The sequence below is a fragment of the Vanessa tameamea genome, chromosome 6, assembly GCF_037043105.1.
Source record: "Vanessa tameamea isolate UH-Manoa-2023 chromosome 6, ilVanTame1 primary haplotype, whole genome shotgun sequence".
NCBI lineage: Eukaryota > Metazoa > Arthropoda > Insecta > Lepidoptera > Nymphalidae > Vanessa > Vanessa tameamea.
In genome coordinates, this window is record NC_087314.1 from 3327300 (window position 1) to 3349400 (window position 22101).

General features: G+C 31.3%; 2 protein-coding genes across 2 annotated transcripts; both read right to left on the minus strand.

Moving 5' to 3' along the window:
* Positions 1-2317: 2317 nt before the first annotated feature.
* Positions 2318-11339, minus strand: LOC113393434 (proton-coupled folate transporter-like). Its single transcript, XM_026630307.2, has 7 exons — positions 10489-11339; positions 8644-8785; positions 7820-7921; positions 6609-6746; positions 4523-4606; positions 3099-3255; positions 2318-2459 (listed from the first exon to the last, which is right to left on the minus strand). Exons 1-7 carry the CDS (start codon positions 11290-11292, stop codon positions 2357-2359), a joined length of 1530 nt encoding a protein of 509 aa, XP_026486092.2. The 5' UTR covers positions 11293-11339; the 3' UTR covers positions 2318-2356.
* A 3109-nt stretch (positions 11340-14448) lies between these two features.
* Positions 14449-20778, minus strand: LOC113393210 (proton-coupled folate transporter-like). Its single transcript, XM_064215235.1, has 7 exons — positions 19945-20778; positions 19690-19846; positions 19147-19248; positions 18305-18442; positions 16976-17059; positions 15299-15455; positions 14449-14616 (listed from the first exon to the last, which is right to left on the minus strand). The coding sequence occupies exons 1-7, from the start codon at positions 20716-20718 to the stop codon at positions 14466-14468; spliced, it is 1563 nt and encodes a 520-aa protein (XP_064071305.1). The 5' UTR covers positions 20719-20778; the 3' UTR covers positions 14449-14465.
* Positions 20779-22101: the final 1323 nt, after the last annotated feature.

Consider the following 22101-nt stretch of genomic DNA (forward strand, 5'->3'; position numbering starts at 1 on the left):
TTAGGGTTGTCAAAAGTTTTACGACTTTAATAAAACGTTCCAAATAAGGAAATAATTAAGGCAGTTTATATTTAAAATGCCATTCTCATTTTTAAATGTATTTTGTTGCCAAGTGATGAACGTCATAAATGCCATTGAAATGACCACATATTCTAAAATAATCTACTGTTAATATGATTCAGCATTGTGATACCTTGGGGCAAGGTATCCGTTTCTATAATAAAATTCAGCAGACATTTTTAACTTTGCCGTTTCACAAAATCAAATCATGTGTGAAAAATACATTGGTAAAGAAATCATTTTATTCAATACAAGATTATACAGATGATAAAAAAGCGTGGAGTTAATACTTGTTGACTTCCAGGCGGGATAGATTCAAAAGAAAGGTTTATATTTATAATATATGTATAATATTGTAGAGAAATACTAATGACTTTAGAGGTTTCTAATGTGATGTCGTAAATAAACATATTTTTTGCGCTTTCATTACAAACACTGGCTGAACCCTACGAGATAAATCAAAATAATGTACTACAGTATTATACAACTTAAGTACGTCTACAGAAAAGAGAAAGACATATTATATCTCTATCTCTTAGGTAAAACCCACAATAACCATTTTTATCCATTACTTCTTACGACAAATAATGGCATTTACGAAGTGATTTTAAACAATACAGCATTAATCCTTATCCGATTAAGTACCTCAAATACAATGTGCATGTAATTTAAATGAATATTTTCGAAGATATTACAGATTTAAAATCCAGGATCATATCGGTTTGTTTATTATATATATATTTGGTATCAGTATTGGCCGTGCAAGGCCGGGGCGGGTTGCTAGTATTATATAAAAAATAAAAGGTAACGATAAAAAATAAAGTGACTGTTTTTTTTCTACTTATTAATTTTACTCGGCCACCAAAACTAGTAAACTTTCTCGAGCACCTCCCCCTGGAGGTCACTGGGCGGAAAGATCGCGAGAAGTATCGAGCCATCTACGACACTGTATGATAACCACGTTTCGCCAACAATTCTACAACCCTTTTGGGCAGAAGGATCTCGTTATGAGAGGTGAGAACTTATCCATATATGCGTACCGTACAACGCTACGTAGCGTACCAGATCACGGTATAGGCACTGGCATGGTGGTACCGGTCCTCCCGCGTTGGGCAACAGCGTAGGGCCCACTGGGACAAAGTTTTGCCTGAGGCTCAATCTTCTGTCCAGGATCAGGCTCAGATACCTCACCTAGGCCTTTACCTTTTTCACCAATGACTATCAGATCATGATGAGGATTTATTTTAAGAAATTTGATCGTTGACTGACGTCACAACAAAGCACTGTGAATTTAATTAAATTGCTATTGAGCTTCAAATATTTAATCTTTGAGAGGATGTTTGCAGGTTTTTGTTTTTGTTGTGCATACCCTTTATTTATTGTCATTTGTTTTGTTTAATTTAAATTCTAATTACAAGGTCATTTTTATATAATTAATTAAAGGTTGTCATTAAGATAAATAAACTACATCTGGTTTAAGAAATGTCAGTCACATTTGAAAAATCAAAGAAATTAACTCGACGAAGGATTATTTATACTAATGTAGTTTTTTCAAGACTTTATTAATTATTATTTATAAACATGAATATACGATCTAATATATATAAATGATGTATTCCTGTACGATTTTTGCTGAGAGCAGGTGATATTTTTAGTGTGGGTTTAAATCTACTCGCAAAAGTATTTTCAATAAGTGTTGGCGTCTGGTGGTCTGCTGAAAAGTCATAAAATCTTTTCGTTACGCAATTTGCGCAATAGTTCAACCCTATATATAGGCTACATAGGATAGGCCATAAATGATGATGAAATGTAAATACAGACGCCCTTTCTATTCTCTCACTCATTCTCTAGTATTATATATCCTCATATCAGAGGGTGCGGTAGTGTAATACTAAATGATATACGTAGTTGGGTGGGGCAAATGGGCCACCTGATGGTAAGTGGTCATAGACAATGACACTGTAAGAAATTTTAACCATTCCTTAATTCCAATTCGCAACAAACCTTGAGAATTTAGGTGTTATCAAACAACACACAGATTAAATGTTGTGCAAGCCCGTCTCGCTGCAAAAGGCAGTCGCCAAAAAAAATCTATAATCGGTATTCGAACCCAATATCGTATGATCTGCAGTGTGTAGTAATACCAGCTATAATATATATATCTAATATAATGATATAATTAATTAAAACAGTCTCTAGTTAATCTCTTTGCGTAGTTCTGATTTCAAATTTAGTTTGGATGTAGTTAACAATGCTATTGTTGTGTTTTATAACATAGCTTTATTGAAATAACACATCATTTTGTATTTTCCGCTGTTTCGTAGTGCACAACTATTTGTTTCTCCATCGCTTCTTGTTTCCTAAGTTTTGTTTCGCGACGGTGCTGTGTAAAGAGCCACCTGGGAACAGGAAGTTTTAACTGTATTTATAAACCTTGGGACAATGGAGTAAAAAATATTATCGTAACTCCGACGTTTCATAACACAGTTGGTGTTTTATTGAGAAATGTGGTTATAGAGTTCTTTGTGGACGTTTCTTTATAAAATAAATTTAAAATTCTTTTCACTTATTTTTCACAACTGTTATCGAAAAGAAAAAATATGGATACAAAAAAGTTACTGTAATTTTATAATGGGAAATATAATTTGTATTATTATACATTTGTTATTGTTGTTTTGTATAATTAAGTGTTTTATTATTGCTTTTGTTTACAACAAAAACAATTTATTATAAATTGAAACATGATCTTTGAATATTTTAGTAACGTATAATAACTTATTAGTTTATAAATATTGTTATAAAAAAAATGTACAATGTAAATTCCTTTTAGTGCGAATTTTCTAATATAAATAATAAATTGATAGAAAATTGTTTCAATAAATTGATTTGAGTGGTAAAAAATGTAAAGACATACAACATACACGTACAAGCACTCGCAAGCGCTCTCACAGAATACTGTCGGACCACAACTGGTGAAGATTTGTCAAAATTTGGAGCACCGTTAATATAATGGAGCTGCTGGAAGTAAATAAACTTACACTAAAGTTCCTATTGCGGGAATGGTCATGAAGGCACTAAAAATAAAAACAGCGCCGGTAAAAACTGGAATAGTTCTTGCGTATAACGCTGAATAAGTTGGATCGAACATGAGGGCGGCCAGCGTCTCTACCAGGCTGAAGAGCGAGTTCATTTTCCCTGGAAATTAAAGAATAACTCATTTAATGTAACTAACGGTCATTTATCACGGCTACGTCAGAATAAGGCCATATTAAAAATATGAGAAATGCTCTTTTTAATTATACGAATAATGTTTCGCGATGTGCTAGCATAAATGCATTTTTCTTTCGTGGATGTTTTTTTTTTTAGATTAATGATCAAATTAGTTTATATATAAATAAGCAAAGGCAAAATAGTTCAGTACCTTTATCTTTTTTTTTTGTCAAATGATTTTTTGAAGTTGGTAGCTGTCGATATGAACTTTATTTTTATAAATAAAAAAATAGATGTTCGAATTGCAAATTTATATATATTTTTAATGAATTATGGTAAATGGTCATTGACTATTGGTCAGATTCGATTTTCGAACGGCGAACACTAGTTTTTAATAGATAATTCTGAAGCACATTAATTGGTACCAAGCTGTTATCTGATACTCGAAACACTATAGTGATAAAAAGGATTTAATTGAATACTTTGAATTTTAAGCTTTGAGGCTTATTGACAAAAAAGACATATATTATTTTAGTGCTTAATTCCTTGACTTATTTGCGTTTTGAGTCGAGCCTGGAGTCCGTTTTCACCTCCAAAAGAAAATTTTAAAATTACTTAAATGTACACCGGTTTTCATGGGTATGCCACTCCGAGGTCCCGGGTTCGATTCCCGGCCGAGTCGATGTAGAAAAGTTCATTAGTTTTCTATGTTGTCTTGGATCTGGGTGTTTGTGGTACCGTCGTTACTTCTGATTTTCCGTAACACAAGTGCTTTAGCTACTTACATTGGGATCAGAGTAATGTATGTGATGTATTTATATTAGATTGATCAATTTAATCACGTTTGAATGGATTGGTGTAGAGATCGATTGGGTCACGAAGCAGTATATATATTACGGAGTAGGTATTAATATTAAAATTTCGTTCAAAGAGCACGACGATTACAGGTAAATTGGTCTTAACTTATATAATTATTAGAAATTAATTATTCATCGTTAATTAAATTTCTTAGCGAATTCTAGTAATTATAATAATTCATTAAAATTTGCTCAATTCTAAGATACAAATAAAACATGATTATATCATAAATGTTCGTCTATCCAATTTTATGTAGCGTCATAAAACTATAAAATAATTGGAAAATCCATCCAGGAGCTTCAAAAACAAATTGTTCTTTCGTCTCAAGTACTTCATGTACTTAGGAATTTAAATAAAATAAAACATAGAACTTGTAAAATGAAAGTGCGTTTACCCATCTCCTCTGAGAGAACCAACTTTGAGGCCATCGACCTGAGGGACGTGAAAGTCGTCGCGTTCAGAATTTCAACGATCGGCACTGAAAATAAAACAAGATGGTGAATTTTCTATTTGTGTTTTTTTTTTTTTTCTATGGCAATGAATCACGACCATGGCGCCAAAAAAAAAACCTTAAGATATTCATGTGAATCTTAATCAAACATTTCGAGATTAAGCCCCAAATAGCACTGTCGATTATCATGTGCTTGATACGTGTTAAAATAATTCACGAGATAAATTTTGATGAATGTTAGAACAGTGACAGTAAAGAAAAATATCAACAGGAATCTTTCATGCGTCAGATGGAATTCCACTACATGTGTTTCAATAAGCAGTGCGGTGGAATCAGTTCCAAGCCCCAAGATGAGAAGATGCTATTGCCCAGCAGTGAGTCATTATTAGCTAAAAGCCAGGTTGACTGTAAAAGATCACCTTCACCTATATGCATTAAACCTAACTACACTGGATTACTTACATACATTCCAAACCTTGACAAAACAATGAAAAGTACTGGAGTTTTTTAGTTAAATAAACTGATAAGTAAATGCTACTTGTATCAGTACCCAATTGTTTTCGAAGCCCTATCACCAAAGATAATTACGTCACACAAACAATAGCGTTTAACACTGAAGCCTTTTGTAACATGAACCTTTGCATAAGAACTATTTTTATCAAAGTCACATACAACTGTATCGATGTCTGTTTGTTTGAAGTGTCAAGGGGAGCTTATTTATCGTTGCAATATTATCTCTACTAGTGTTCTTTGTATGGATTATGTAGTGAAAACCGATACGTTCTATTGCCGTCATCTTTCGTATACATAAGTTCTAAAATTTTGATCATTGAACTTTAGTTCATTCAGTTCATTTCTCATTCATCATTCATTCATTGAGGTTTTGTTCAGTTATATTTATACAACCAAGAATAATCATCTAAAATTACAGCAAACAAGAAAATAACGCTCATTACTTTTTTGTTCATAAACTCGTATTACTTGATGAATCGTCAGACTCGGTTTTATTCTGTTTTTAAATTTAAATGAATTTAAAGAATTATACGCTTATTTAAAAGGGAGGATTTAATATCGAAGTCCACATATAATGGTAGTTTTAATTGCATGAGAAAGACATTGCAATGACCCAAAATATATAATATAAGAATAAGCTAATGATGAAGAGAATATTTACTAATTAAGCCAATGGTGAAGATGAGCCAAGAAATTGAATCTAGATATAATTTTAAACAATTGAGCTCGAACACGACTTTTTTTATCGCATAGCTTGACGGACGGGCAAATACGGGTACATTTGAAAGTTACCATAGTCCAAAGACATGGGGCCGTAATGAATTTTAAGTGTTTATTTTATATTAATCCAATGCGCCATCGATCTTGGAAATTGAGATATTATGGCCATCGTACCTCTGGTTATTCTAGGTCACTCACCTTTCAAAAAGGGACACAACATTACATTCGCTTGTAGAATATATGATGACCGGGCGGTACCTACTGTGCCCGTCTTAACCAAATGTGTCACCTATATTATGAAAATTATTATTTATTGATTGACATTTTGAGAGTCATTTTTATTTTGTTTTTAATTGGATTTAATTTGACACATATTAGTCATATATGTACTAAGCAGAATGTTTGTGTCAACGATTTAATAAATTTCCAGACTGTATTTAAAGTACTGCTGAGCAAAGACCTTTGCGGCGTGGTTTAGGCGCTTATTCCAATACGCTGCTCCAATTCGGTTCGGATACACAAGTAGGCGATTTTCACTTGACATATGCAGTATTCTACATGTTGTTTTTCGTCATCCTCGAGCAAGACATGAATTATGAACACAAATTAAGCACGTCATGAAAATTCTTTGGTACCTGCCCGAGTTTGAACTCACTCAATACGGTTCAAGTTTCAAGTGTTCCAACCATCAGAACCCGATACTCTTAAATCGAACCGTACATAACTTCCATATGATAAATTTATGAGATAATAATCGTACAGTAAAATGAATAACAAATATTGGTTCCATATTTACCCATAAACATTTCCAAGTCGGTTTTCACGAAGGCGATGTACACGGAACCAATGAGCTTGCTCGTTATAGAGATGAGGCAAAGCATGGAATCATGAAACTTCCAATGTTTGCTGAATAAACTGATAGAAAATAACGCTCCTGTAAAACATAAGGAAGATTGGAATGGTATAGATGAAATAAATTCTTTAAAGATAAATATTCGTGGAACGATTTTTTTAACTAATAAGCATACATATGTATTATAATTTTATCCAATAAATATTATGATCTACGGTCGTACTAGTCTCGTCTCTTACTAGCTGTTACTCGACAGCTTCGACCCGATGATCATTAAAGGAATTTTAAATCCGAAAAAGGGGTAAGAATTGCGGAATTCAATAAAATTAATAGCTACCATCGATAGTCAATTCCTATTGGTCATGGTCTTATACCATACAGATTATCTGTATATTTGATACAAATATATATTTATTTACAATTTACCGTTTTGTAATATCTTTATTTGTTTAATGAGATTGAAATTTGCAACGGGAAGCATGTATAAGCACTGCCTATTTTATAATAGACATTGGAGATGTAGTTGTGTTATATTCAATATCTTGAGTCATGGTTAGGGTGAAAATTGTTAGCGTATTATCATATGCAGAATATAATTATACTAGCTGTCCAATACGACTTGTACGGGTAAAATTAAAAAAAATTAACCCCTATCATTATCCAACCTTAAAGTTGAAATTTACAAAAATACTTTTTTAGTGATTGTCGTTCATCGTTTTACGTCGCGAATGGAGTATCTATAGTATGTATTTCTTTTATATATGTATATATAGATCACATATACAGATATATGTATGGCTATAGGGGCACAAGTATGTGCAGGAGATATTTTTATGCACAAATGTGTGCGTGGGGTCTCGGCTTACAGCCTTAAAAGTTGGTTACGAGAACAATGAGATAGTGGATGATTTACAGAGAAATCAGGCAACCAAATATAAAAACATACATCAAAATCGGTCCAGCAATTTAAGGGGAGTTCAGTGACACACACACAGAAGAATATATTTTATATAAAGATAATAAAAGTTAGCAACTTGATAGTGTAGTGTAGCAACATGATAAATTAAATTTCAAAATCTAAAATTAATCATGAAAAGAGTTTTTACATTTTATACGCGAACATGCATTGTTTTGAGCGGTATATATTTACTTACCTAAGGAATGTGTGATAATACTGTAAGTGGAGTAGATGCTGTATTTCAAAGCGTCCCATTTAAGTCGATATCTCACGAACATGTATGTGATTATCCTCTCACCTGTCGGATAAAAACATACCTTCGTCAATCGTATTACGGTTCGTTTTTCACTATTCAGTGTAAGTAAAATAAACTGGTTTTAGTTTTATAGTAAACACTGCATATTTAATAAAAAGCCCGTACTGGCTCGGATCGCATTTTATAAAGATGTGTATTATTTTGTAATTTACTTTAAAGTCTTTATGGTGCAGATAGAATTTCTTAGATTTCAAAGTTTAGTTTTTCATAAACAAATTTGTACCATCATAAGTAGTTCTGATTATACTAAAAACTATTATGCTTTCATAGTTTAAGTACGGTTATCATAATTATATTCTGTACGTAGATTGTACACACATACAGACATTATCTTGCAATCGATATATCGATATTTAAAGTAACTCGAAAGTATTTAGTTTTTTTTTTAGAAAGGCAAACATGTATTATATTGTTACCTTTGCCCATAAACGCTGGCCCTATACGAAAAACAAAAACCATCGCACACTATAAAAGTGACGTAAACCACGTGATCGTATCTGTCATATCCCTTGTGCCTATAATTGCCTCACTCAAGGCGTTAACAAAATAACGCCTGTGAATAAGATCAAGATGAGGCACAAATTTAAAGTTGTAATACTTATCTAAAAAATTGGTTTATGGGTTTTTTTTTAATTATTTTTCCAACAATATTTGTGCGTCCGTGATATACTTGTGTGTGTATAATATTATAAATTAGCACTTACCATGATTTGGTCCATAAATAATAGCAACCACAGAGAGCGTTAGAATAATCTTCGTTCTTATGATTCCATCACGTTTTTTAAAAGCAACCGCTACAGTTTCTTTAACTAGGGCTAGTAAGTTAGAAAATGTGATTGGTTTAGCCTGAAACGTAGAAAAAGGTTTTATATTTTTATTTTTTTTATATATATATTTCTGTTGATAAATCTTTAATTATAGGGCTAATGGCATTTATACAATAAAAGTCATATATATAAAAGCCCGTAAAGGCACTTTTGGGCTAAGACGTACGTTTTTTTTGAGGGCTAGAATTTAGAGCTTACACATAAGTATTAAAGTGTATTAAAATGAATTCTATTAAATGAGTTCTTCAACAGGTTTAATTCACTAGTAGGCATAAAATTGATTGTAAAATAAAATTTCAGCACTTGAAAGCTGACGCTTGCTGTATTCGTTTCACTGAGCTATTACGGCTCATGTTACCAATGTACATGGAAACGTACATAACTTGAATCAAGTCTCCCATAACAAGTAAAGCACTGGACAATCTATTTTCTTCTTAACTCATCGTTAGATTTCGTACTATATACAGCATTTCTTTAAAAAGTTGTGAAGACCAGTCATTTCAAATAAACAACATACTACAAAAAAAAACTAAAAAATATATATATATATATATTGAAAAAAAAAATAATAATAAACTTAAATAATAATTAAGACTACAAAAAATAATATGCGGGATGTTTTAGTTGAAATTTAATCAACTCAAAAACTATGACGGACCAGAACATAACAATCTAATATCCGTGTTTACTGAAATTAAAATAGTTAAGTAGTTGGTTAGTAGTAGTTGGTTTTGTAAAATGCCTATTCATCATTACTTAAGCACCCGTTAAAGACTTTAATCAGTCGATCATTTTAATCAAGGTCTCGTTTAACCGTTACTAACTATAAGTAATATCTGGTTCACCAGAAATAAAAATATGTATCGGGAATAAAATTATGTATTTATTTTTAAATAGATGAACATAACGAATGGAAATGATACGAAGAGTACGAATTTTTAAAATGTTTTTTTTTTTTTTTTTTTAATAAATAATACGATGTAGTTTCATGTTTCCTTCTGGCTATTCTGTAACTCGAAACTCACCGCATAACACGAGCACATAATGTCAGAATGTAATATGCGATAATGACTATAATAAATAATTATATTACGGGATACTCATATCAAAATGGCGTATCAACATTTGGTCGATTTTCAACATTTCACAAGTAATACTAAGTGAACTGTTTCAGAATCGCACTGCAGATTTCGTATATCTAAAACTTCATTCATATTTTAGATTAAGAGACTTGGAATGAAACCTTTTAAAAGTGAAGTTTGTGAAAGTGCATCAATAAATATATACCTATATAATAGGTCAAATAGTATTTTCCCAAGTCAAACTATTAACGACAGCTTCCTAATTTGGTAGCATTCAATTTTACCTAATACCAAAATAAAATATTCTATAAATTATTCTTTTTCATTTGGTTGCATTATATCTTATATCATTCACAAATTCTCTAACAGAACCTTGTTTAAATATTGAAAAGCTGGTTACGACATGTTTTAGTTTCCTATTGAAATAAATTATTTACACTGTAAATAGTTGTTTCATAACACTTTATCTAAATCAAATAAAATAAAAATCAGACAAGAAGTCTTTATTGATACTAGAATAACATCGTGTTATGCAACTTTTTGTACAATTAAAATACAATACGAGGAAACAATTAACATTATAAAAAAGAAATATAAAAGACGAGATGACGTCATTATATGGTTTTGTTTTAATATTTACCTTTTCAGCGTCCTCGATTCCAGGTTTTGATTTTGTTTTCAAATAAAAGTATCCATAAGTGAGCGTAATTAAATAAATCGTTCCCGATAACGAAAATATGCCATAATAACCCCAAAGGTTAAGTAAGATTCCGCTAAGTGCTGTACCAATCGGAATACCAGCCGTCATGCATAGATTAACGAGACCAACTCGGAAAGTCCGAGATTCTTCATCTGTAATGTCACTTATATAGCTGAAAACACCCAAGTAAACCATCACCCAACCTCCAGTGATTGCAGGAAAGAACGCTTCTAAAAACATGGTCACTTCGATTGAAATTTCTCGGAAGAAGAACGTACTAAAAATGTTGCTGATGCACACCAGAAACTCTCCACATATCGGCATAAGAATGGACAATTTTCGATTTCCAGTTCTATCACTCCATGCACCCATGAATATGACCAATAATGTTGGCAAAGCAGTTTGCACCAAGCTTTTCCATGTTTCAATGGATGATATAACTTTTTGTACTTCGCCTTCATAAAATGTGAGATTTTCCTTCCTTTGAATCAAGGAGTCACATATATCATCAGAGTAATTTAATTTTACACGACACGCTTTATCCAAGTTGAGATTTTGTATAGCAAGCCTAGCCAGCATTGAGGGTATGATGAGACCGGCTAGGATTGGTTCGACGGAGATATTTGATTTTAGGAGCCATACTTTTTCAAGAAAACTTTTTTGTTCAAAATTTTCTTTTTCTTTATTTTTTTTCTCATCTAATGGCTCTTCTTCTGGAGTTGGATTCTTTATGTCAGAAGACATAATATTATTTGACAGTTAAACGCTTGAATGTTTTAGATAAACTAAATAGCATTTGAATTTATCTTTCCTAGAGTCAATATTGACACTCGGCACTATGTCTACTACTGAAATAAATAAGATTATAAATAATAAGATCACATTTTAATAGGTGTTTTTTTTTTTTTAATATAATTTCAGTTTATCAACAATGGTGATAATTATTTATTCATTAAAATCTACGTCATTATTATTTTATGTATTTTTAGTAATATTTTAATTATTATTGAATATTGTCGTAACATTGATACCATTTTAATTTTTAAATTTATCTAATAAATAAGTCAATGCTAGTATTATGAATGGGAAATTAACTTAGAAAAGCTACTAGTACTACTTTTTATATCTAACACCTGACGATGAAACTCCTGAAATGAGAACGAAGCCAGGCGCGACAACTTTCCCGGGGTAGGGGACGCATTGAACACGTAGGGGATAGTTAATATTTCTTACAGCGCCAATTTATATGAGCGGTAGTGACCATTTACCATCACGTGGCCTATTTGCTCGTTTACCATTACACAAAATAAACCCTTATTTCCGTGACAGAATATTTTTTATTTCCATTTATATATGATAAAATATGTAACTTTTATACATAACATTAATTAATTATAACATAATTAAATTTTTTTTAAATCGATTCAGTATGTTAAAAATTAAACACGCTGTATACATAATTTATCATTACTTTAACATTCGAGTAATAACTAATTACACATTGATCATTAAGCTAATAATTATATCGAACAAGAGCTGATAAAGGATAAAGTGTAATTATAAATTATAACACTTTGAATGCGTTATTGTATGTTCATATATTGAGAAGCTGTGTATCTTGTGTTGCCTATGTTCTGGAATATACTCACGAATTGTAAATGGTTTTTCATAATAAATGACAAGTGTCAGTAAATGACCGGCGCCTGCACAACGACAGAACGAACGATGTAGACTACACAGTGCTGTCATCTCACAGAATGAACAGATAATAAAATTTAAGAAAATGTCGATTCAAAAATCGAATTTTTAGTAAAACCGATACATAAAGATAAATACAATATTGTCATTACAATTACAACATTCGAAAAATTATATTTATTGGGTTACAATGTGTCTATGCTAATCTATACTAATGCTATAAACTGTCTGTCTGTTGCTCTTTTAGGGCCGAACTAATTATACGAATTTGATGAAATTGGTTAAAGCTAGCTTGAAGTCCAAGGAGGATAGGTTACTTCTTTATACCTTTACTCTGTAGACCGATCTCTAAAACCTCAGCGAAGCCGCGAACGTCAACTAGAAGGCATAATAAAGTCTATGAGAGAATGTAATTTAAAACGTCGGTCACTTAAGTGAAAAAAAAATTAAATATATATATTAAAAAAGTATATCATAATCTGAAAGTAAATTTCGACACTGATATATTGATATTTGCCTGATTTTAATGGTAATATTTACATATATATTAGTTAGTTAGATATCAGTAAGGCTTCCCGTACTTATATTATAAATGCGGAAGTGAGTTTGTTTGTTTGATTTGCATAAACTAATAAATCGATCGTCATAAATATTTTATGCATACATGTAGTCAGAACACAAAACGACATAGGTACCATAAGGTGAAAAGCTATAAAGCTTCTCACCATCCCTTATCCTTCGAATAAAACCGCATCAGAAAAGTAGTATTCCATAAATAACTTTAATGATGATTCAGTATGAAATAAATTTATTATTATTATTTAAATTTTATGTAATAATATTCTAAAATAGAATAATTTTAACTCACTTTTAAGTTACTTTTTAATGACGAATAATGTTAGGTCTTTCATGACCTTCGTGATGGTGTTAAAATAACAACGAATTAAATCTTCGTTTATTGTAAAAACTTCGAATAAAACAACAAAATAATATCATTCAATTTACCAACTGACTTGGATCACGTAACAGCGACCACGTGAACAAATCAACTGTTCTCGACTTCAGTTGAGCATATGATTGACAACTGATCACCTTGTCCACGCGAATCAAAGTAAATAAAACAAAAAACATGAATCGCGGGGCGTATTTTATATACAATTTAAATTCGATTTTATTGAATAATTGTTTCTTCTTTGTATGTAGTATTTACTTAGGCTCTGTTAATGTTCATTTCAAGTATTTACAGATACAGAACAGCCGTAAATGAACATACAAGTAATAAAACTTATAGCAATTGTCACTTGGGATGATGTAAGGATTCAAACGATACCCCATACATCCAAATATCCAGGTATATATTCAATGTTAAGTTAGAATGAATACACACATAAACCCCTGAAAATATTGCGCTTATTTTTTGGGCAGTCGTGTGAAAAACGCTACAAACGAAAACGTGATAGATGTAAATAATAAATTCGAAGACACGAAGCGTTTTCAATCAATGGTATTTGTATGGAGAAAGGATATTAGGTTTTCTTTTGTTTTAAATGAGTTCGCGGTTCTGTTTCAAGTTAAAATAGAATTTTAAATTGAATTCGCTTTAAATGTTTATCGTTCTGTACTAGCTGGTGTTTAATTTAGTTTATACGATGAATTAATTTGTGTGTTCTAAGTTGTGATTGTCCTATTTATGGCTTTTTCATAATGTATAAAAGTTACTGGTTGTCATATGTTATATGTGTTGCATTATTTGATATAATATGACTTTTATTGGTTTTTGATTTTTTAAACTTTTAATATACTCCCAAAACAGTACAGTTTACACATTTGTACTGTAGTGCGAATTACGTTATACTGTCAATGAAATCGATTTAATATTATGCAATTGCATAAGAATTGCATATAATTCAATTGTAAACGTTTCGTTCGTTTAAAAAAAATAATTAGTATACTTTTGTACTTTGACTAAAACATATAACATGATATATGATACGACACACGATACGTTATAACAATCTGCTAAAAAAAATAATCATATCATATATTTTAATTATATCGAACGAACCGGAAAATGAGACAGTTTTATTTTTATCAAGAAACGAAAATTGTATTACATTTACATACGAACATTTATCTCTTGGGATTTTGACGAAATATCCTGTGCCCTGATGACGCAACTAAAAACAAATAAAAAAATATGGATGTGTTATAAATTCACTTTATTCGATAAAATACAAGCCTTCGTTTAAATCGATGCTGTGAACCAAATTTTCTTGCTTATGATCGCCGTCTTGTTCCTTTGTTTCTTTCTCACCGACCGATTCTTTATTTTTTTCCTTAGAATTTTTCTTATTTTCAACGTGAAACCAACTAAAATAATAATTCGATTTTATTTTAATGATATGATTTTTGACTATTTGCTTGTCTAGATAGACTGTCATTGCGTCGAAAAAAATATTAGGAAACAGTTGTTCATTAAGTACACGTACACTGCCACAACCAATATATTTTTTAAGTTGGCTCGTGTATTGGTTGTAGTTGTGTGTGTAGGAATTAAATGCAAAAGAGCAATTTTTATTGTTATATTAAAAAATGACCTTGAAATGTTTAAAATTTAAGGAACGTAAATAAAATCGAATGTAACTTTAGTTAAATTTTTTGTCACACATAATTATATCTTGGGGGGTAAAGGATATCTCGCCAGCGTCATTACAGTTTTAGTTTTTTATGAAACAATGTAACTCATAGATGTTATTTTTAGTAAAGTATCAAGAACAACTTCGTGATATTTACATAGATTTTTTTTTATATAATGTTTGGTTGGCGGACGAACAAATGATTATTGGCTACCTTGTAAGTGGTCACCACCACATATAGACAATGGCGCTGTAAGAAATAATAACCATTCCTTACATCGTCAATGCGCTACTAACCTTGGGAACTAAGATGTTATTTCCCTTGTGCCTGAGTGTTAGAGTTTGCACAAAGCCCTACCATCAAGTAAACAACATCGGTTACCAGCAAATATCATTAAGTATTTTTTTCAACTTACATAAAAATAAGTATCGGTGGTATTGTGAGTACGGTACTGCAGTAATAAATTATTCCAGCGTCTATTTTCAAGGTCATCATATATATCCAAGAATAAATTGGTCCAAAGACCATAGACGTTAATACCTCCGTTAAGTTGAACACCGATGTGATCTGCCCTGAAGAAACACAAAGAGTGACGTGATTGAAATAAAATTTTCATGGTTGATAAGTAGAAGTTACAGTCGTATCTAGATTTTGTTGTTTAGTTCAGTGATATGTATTAAAAGTGTGACCGTCTATACTAGCAATGTAAAGGGCTAAACTTTGTTTGACAGTGATCTTCGAAAATAATGATCCAGTTCTAAAAATGTATACACTGTTAGAAAGCTACATTTTTCCTGAGTGATGTTATAATATAGATAATACATTATATTCATTTTCTTTAAAATAAATTGCATCCGTACGATGCCTGTGCTATGACCTGCCTTGACTCTCTTTAAAAATGTCTTAAAATATTTTACTCTCATTTTATCGTATCCTGAGATAAAATTCATTTCATAACTTTTCGGTGTATATATTAGAAATTTTTCTCAGTTCAAAAGTGAACGGATGAATGCAAATTTAGTTCAATGGAATTTCAGTCACAGTATGGGCATTAGATGGAACAACCTTAGCATCTAACTTATCGTAGAACTCCCAGTTCAAAGTGCCCCAAGCGCGTGTTAATGTTCAGACTAAACTTGGAAAGCATAGAATGGATTTTGCAAAGAATTAAGTAGATACATATACATATCCGACCATGTACGAGAGGCAGTGAGGTCTTTTAAATCAAATCGGTCAAATATTATTTCCATAATATTTTTCTTCTAGCTTTTCATAACATCATTTAGGTAGTTGGACTGGCGAATAGGCAACCTGATGTTAGGTGGTCACCGATGCCCATACCGGAAACACAACAATACTGATCATTGCGGTAGAATATATGATGAGTGGATGGTACCTACCCAGACGGCAGCGATACAAAGACTCATTTTTTTGTGACTGAACGGTAATGTTATTTTCTTAGAAACCGTTTTCTTAGGCACCTGCTGATAACTAGTATCAACTCTGTCGTTTAACCAATATATAAACATAACATAACATATTTATTAATATTTTAGTTGATATTCTAAATATTTTCTATAACATTAACAGCCTGTAAATTTCTCACTGCTGGGCTAAGGCCTCCTCTCCCTTTGAGGAGAAGGTTTGGAGCATATTCCACCACGCTGCTCTAATGCGGGTTGGTGGAACATTGTTGGAACAAACACAAATTAAGCACATGACAATTCAGTGGTGCTTGCCTGGGTTTGAACCCGAAATCATCGGTTAAGATGCACCCGTTATAACCACTGGGCCATCTCGGCTCTCAATATTTACTATAGTTTTTATTAATGTACTTTTGATCGTGATGAGTTTTCTCTGAAATAGTTAGCTTTTTTGTATATGCAACGTTCGTGATTTATAAATAAATACAAGCTATTTTACAACGTTGTTATCAAGTTAAATTATTTACATAACCATTTTGTTCTATGGAATGGTTATTTATATCTGTTATCGATTATTCACTTTGAAAAGCATCTAATAAATTTGTAGCAACAAAGAAGTGACACTCTTACTTTATAGATTTCGTTTGATGGTGACGTCATATTTTTACCTAATTCGTCATTTGTGGCCAGTTTTGAAGAAATCGATCTTAGTGCAGTGAATGAAGTCGCGTTAAACATTTCAATGGCGACGGCTGAAACAGAAATGAAAATTATTTTAAAGATGATAAATTAATTAATATAAAATGTTTTTAGTGTTATATATATATAATACATAATACTATAATATATAATACTTGAAACCTTATATTTATAGAATCACTGTCGCGTCTACCTGTCAAAAATGCTTTTTTTTTTCCCAGAATCTACTTGATAAAAACCGTTGAAAACTGGTGGATCGATCAAGTAAGTATAGTTTAAATAAACGAAATTTCAATTTAAAAAAAAATCCTCCTGCCCTTATCCCCATTTTACTTGGGGTCGGCGCATGTCCTCTTCTTCCATACTTCTCTGTCGGACGTCATCTCACAAGTAACATTCTATCTAACCATATCGTCTTTCACACAATCCATCCATCGTTTATTTGGCCGTCCCCTACCTCTATATCCGTCCACATCCATTCTCAAAACAAATTTCAATTATAGACGTGAATTTCTTGATTATGATATTCATAATTTAGGACCACAATTAACATTTATTTTTCTATAAAAAATACTACGATGTTACTCTGCTGTGTAACATAGGATACAAGGCTATATGTTAATATAAAACTGTAAATTAATTCTGTACATAGAAAACAGATACTCGAAAAATGATACAGACACAAAAGTTTTCGAGACAAAAAAAAAATATACACGCGAGTAGGACTCGCCCATAGCCGATTAAGAATATAACCTTATAAAAGATAATAATGTTGTCATGATCGATTTAGATCTAGCCAAATACACTGGACATATTAGTGCACAAGTGTGGGTGTACATAGATGCACTTTATATACCATCACTCTCATAATACGATGGATTCTTAGAACCTCTCAGACCCTAGTCAAAAACTAACTAATAAACTGAAAATGCAAAAGGCCTTATCTAAAGTTGAATTCTAATTTTGTATCCTTTGTTAATTGAGTAATTTAAAGTCAATCAAATGTTTCATACACAGACTATGTAAACATATATACGATCTAAAGAGTAAACTATACATATTATACTTATAAAATAGACGGAAGTAAAATTCATGATGTTTATTTGAGTGTGATTAAAGTGAGTGTGTATGCGTGTGTATTTCCCCTAACTTGTATAATATATGCATCATATCATATTGTAAGTATACTTGACTTTATAATTATTTCTATATCTTTATTGCTTTTGTTAATAACTTTAACTTAAATGGATCTTTGTCTGTTTGATGTTTCTCAGTCGTATTTAATCGTACAAACTTACCTAGATACATCTCTAAGGAATTTCTCGCTAATCCAGTAGCTAGTGCACCGATAATTTTGCTGACATTCGATATAAGACCAAGCGTTGAGTCGTCCCATTTCCATTTACGACTAAATACACTTATAGAGATTAAAGCACCTGAAATTGTTTATTAGGAATTACTTTAAGGCTCAGGTTATACAGAACACGGAGTTCTGAGTTCTTTTGAAGTATAAGTTTTCGGAAATTACTTGATAAAATACAACCGTCGAGACTAGTACGAAACTACGGATACTTTGTTTCAAACCATATCACAGTAACTCCTAATCAATCAATACGACATTCACGGTCAGGGTTTGTAAAAATCTTAGATTAAACAAATGAAGTTCTTAGCTCTATATTGAAATTGATTTGTCGATGATTTAAAAATATCTCCAGTTTACTTTCAAGAATCAATTTCTTTAAATTTCCGAATAGAAGTAAAATTGTCCATGATGCAAAATTTTAATTTGACAAAATGCTTCGAAGTGAAATAAATGTATGTAACTTAAAAAGCATTGAAATAAATATAACGGCTCTTTATGATAGTTATATAAGAATCGTGCATTAATCAATGAACACGATACTAAACTGTGTTAGGCTATGTATATATTTTGTATCTTGTATCTTGTCATCGAATGAAATAAATCTGATTGCATCCTAAAGCTGACTATAATTTTCATCATTAACTAAGTCTTCAGACCTTCTTTGTATGAACGATTTATATAAAAGGTATTAATATACTTAAAATATTGCTTAAAGAAATTTCAACATGTATATGAAAACACTGCAATTGAAATAAGTTTAAATAAAATTGCACTCACCGAGAGAGTGTATACAAATGTAGAATGTATTATAAAAGCTGTATTTGAGCGCATCCCAGTTAAAACGGTAGCGAGTAAAGAGATACCGCACGGTGAACTCACCTGAAAAAATGCTTTAATATCATTTATATTTATCATACATTTGAAAGAAAAATAACGGGCTGCAGATATTTTTCAAGTGTTTTTTTTTTTTCATACGTATTTTTTTACCTCTAATTGATTTCATTTTTGACTAAAAGTGGATCGCGTTAAATTACCGTTTTTTGTTTTTTAATATTACATGTTTCAGAAATTCAGTCTTTTTTTATACGTTTTAGGTATAAGGTAGGTTCTAGATCAGTGCATTTTTTAAATTTATCAATTAAATGAAATAAGAATTACTTTTATTTGTTCATTGAATACGAATAATGAAATGTTTGTGCGTAAAGGTATTTAAATTTTTCAATTGATTAAGTTATTATCGTCCAATTTTAAATATTCAACATTGATAGGTTTTATTGAAATTAATATATACATATTCAGTATGAATAGTGAAATACATACCATAGGCTGGTCCATAAATAAAGGCAATAGAGGTCAAAACCAAAATTGATTTTATTCTACGGTTGTTAGGTCCTTTTTTAAACGCCACATCTAACGTATTTTTGACATGCTTGATATTAAAAAATGATTTCATAGATGCAATTATACCAGTATTTTCCTAAAATAATACTTTCTTTTTTACTGTATAACAAATAATTTTTCTGTACTTTACGACAAAACATTTAAGGTTTTATAATAAAACAAAGAGCGACTTACGTCCTTTTTCTCCGATTTCGGTCTTACGGGATCTTTTATACAAAAATACCCATGGCATATACTAAAGCAGAACAATAATGAACTTATAGAGAATACACCATAATAACCAATATGCTTTAACAATATTCCACTCAGAGCAGTTCCAATAGGTCCTCCTGCGGTTAAGCAAAGATTTGCAATACCCACCCTAAACGTTCTCGTTTCTTCGCTAGATATTTCACTAATGTAACTAAAAGCACCCATGTAAGTTGTAATCCATCCACCGGTAATTGCTGGGAAGAAGGCCTCAAAAAACATTGTTATCTGAACTGGTAACTCATAAAAATAGTATGCGTTAAGTATATTACTCAAGCACATCAACAGATCTCCGACAATGGGCAATATAATACATATCTTTCTATTACCAGTTCTATCACTCCACGCTCCTATGAATAAAATCAACAGACTTGGTATTGCTGTTAGAATTATGTTTTTCCATGCTTCCATAGAAGCGATTAATTCCTGAACAATTAATTCTTCTTTTTGGTACCTTGTGCCTTCTTTAGCTATGAGAGCGTTACAAACGGCTTCTCCATATTTCAAATTGACACGGCAGGCTTTATCAAGGTTCAAATTTTGGGTAGCTAGCCTGGCCAATACTCCGGGTACAACATAACTTATTAAAACTGGTTCCAACGTTATATTTTCCTTTATATACGCTATTTTCTCTTTTATAGTTTTTCTTTTGGTTTTCTCTTTGACTGCTTTTAATGGTTCTTCTTCGTGTGAGTTCATTTTGTGCGTGATTATCGATCGGTAGTTGGAATGACTTTGAAAATTATATCTATTGAGAAGAGACATTGCATATATTTTCCATTTTAAATATTTGAAATAGCATTTAATTATGAAACGTTATCAATAGTTAAATAAAATTAATACCATGTCACACTTGATGTGTTTGAGGAGACGTTGCGTCAGTCTTCTAAGTGTTTTTGCTAAAGCGGTGAGATAAAATTAATCATATTTTAAAATGTTGAATGCATTTTTTGTTCTTGCATAATGTAAGAAATAGAAAACAAGTATCGCTAAACAAAATATCTACTCAATAAAATTATAAAATGACTGATTGGCATACAACGCGCAGTCTAAATCGGAGGTTCTAGCAGGATGAAATTTTGCACATGGAAACATCAATTCCTTAAGGAACTTAGGTGAGCACTACGCGTCCTCTCTGCTTGGTCATTCAATGGGAGTGAAAGTTTGCATGGAAATTTCTCATTTCTGATGTTAGAAATATGAAACTTAATATTTACTTATGTTAATGTTTTAATGATAGAGGTTATGGTTCGTAATTTGTCATACTTACTTAGAGTTAGAATTATGGAAATCGGTGTTTGGACTTGTGTTTTAAAATAAATACCAACGTTGCAGTGTTTTTCGATGAGATATCTCGTTCACGCGAGTACAAAATAAATATATAAATTACATTTATATTGTGACAAAAAGTTACAATGTAAATAATACTCTAAAAATTGTATAATATAATTTTTGCTTTGATCTTGTCAACAATGCAAAAGTTTGCTTGAAGTATGAAGACAGGCGCAAAATCCGAAGTTTAGTGACATCGTCTCTTTGTATAAAGTTTGTTTATAGACAGAATGAAAGACTTTACAACGTTTTTGCTCCAATGATCTTAAATTCAAAGTGTTTTTGTGATTTTGAATTGTACGTAAATACTAACTGAAAGTGAGTTAGACGGCATAATTTATTTATATTTTTTATTATTTTATTCATGAAATTGGTATTTCGATCGATATTGTTTAAAGGCGGCTTCAGCTTGCAGTGAGTGCCGTACGGATCAGATCCATAATTTGATTAAGATCACAGTAAGACACGACAATGAAGACGTCAAAAAAAAAGCCGCAGATGACTAGGTGAAATTTTAATCGTGTAATTTCGATTATAATCTGTTTAGTTATTTTTATATCATTTTAATATAAGCTGCATTTGGAAAACTATTTATTTATGTAATAAATACGAGTACACGTCATATAATTTTAAAATTATTCAAGAATTCATAAATTCAAGTGAATGTTTCTTGCTTTTAATCAACCGATTTTATTAACAGACTGTGTAAGCGGGACTATTTGTCGTTGTTTCTTTGCGGATTCGTATCTG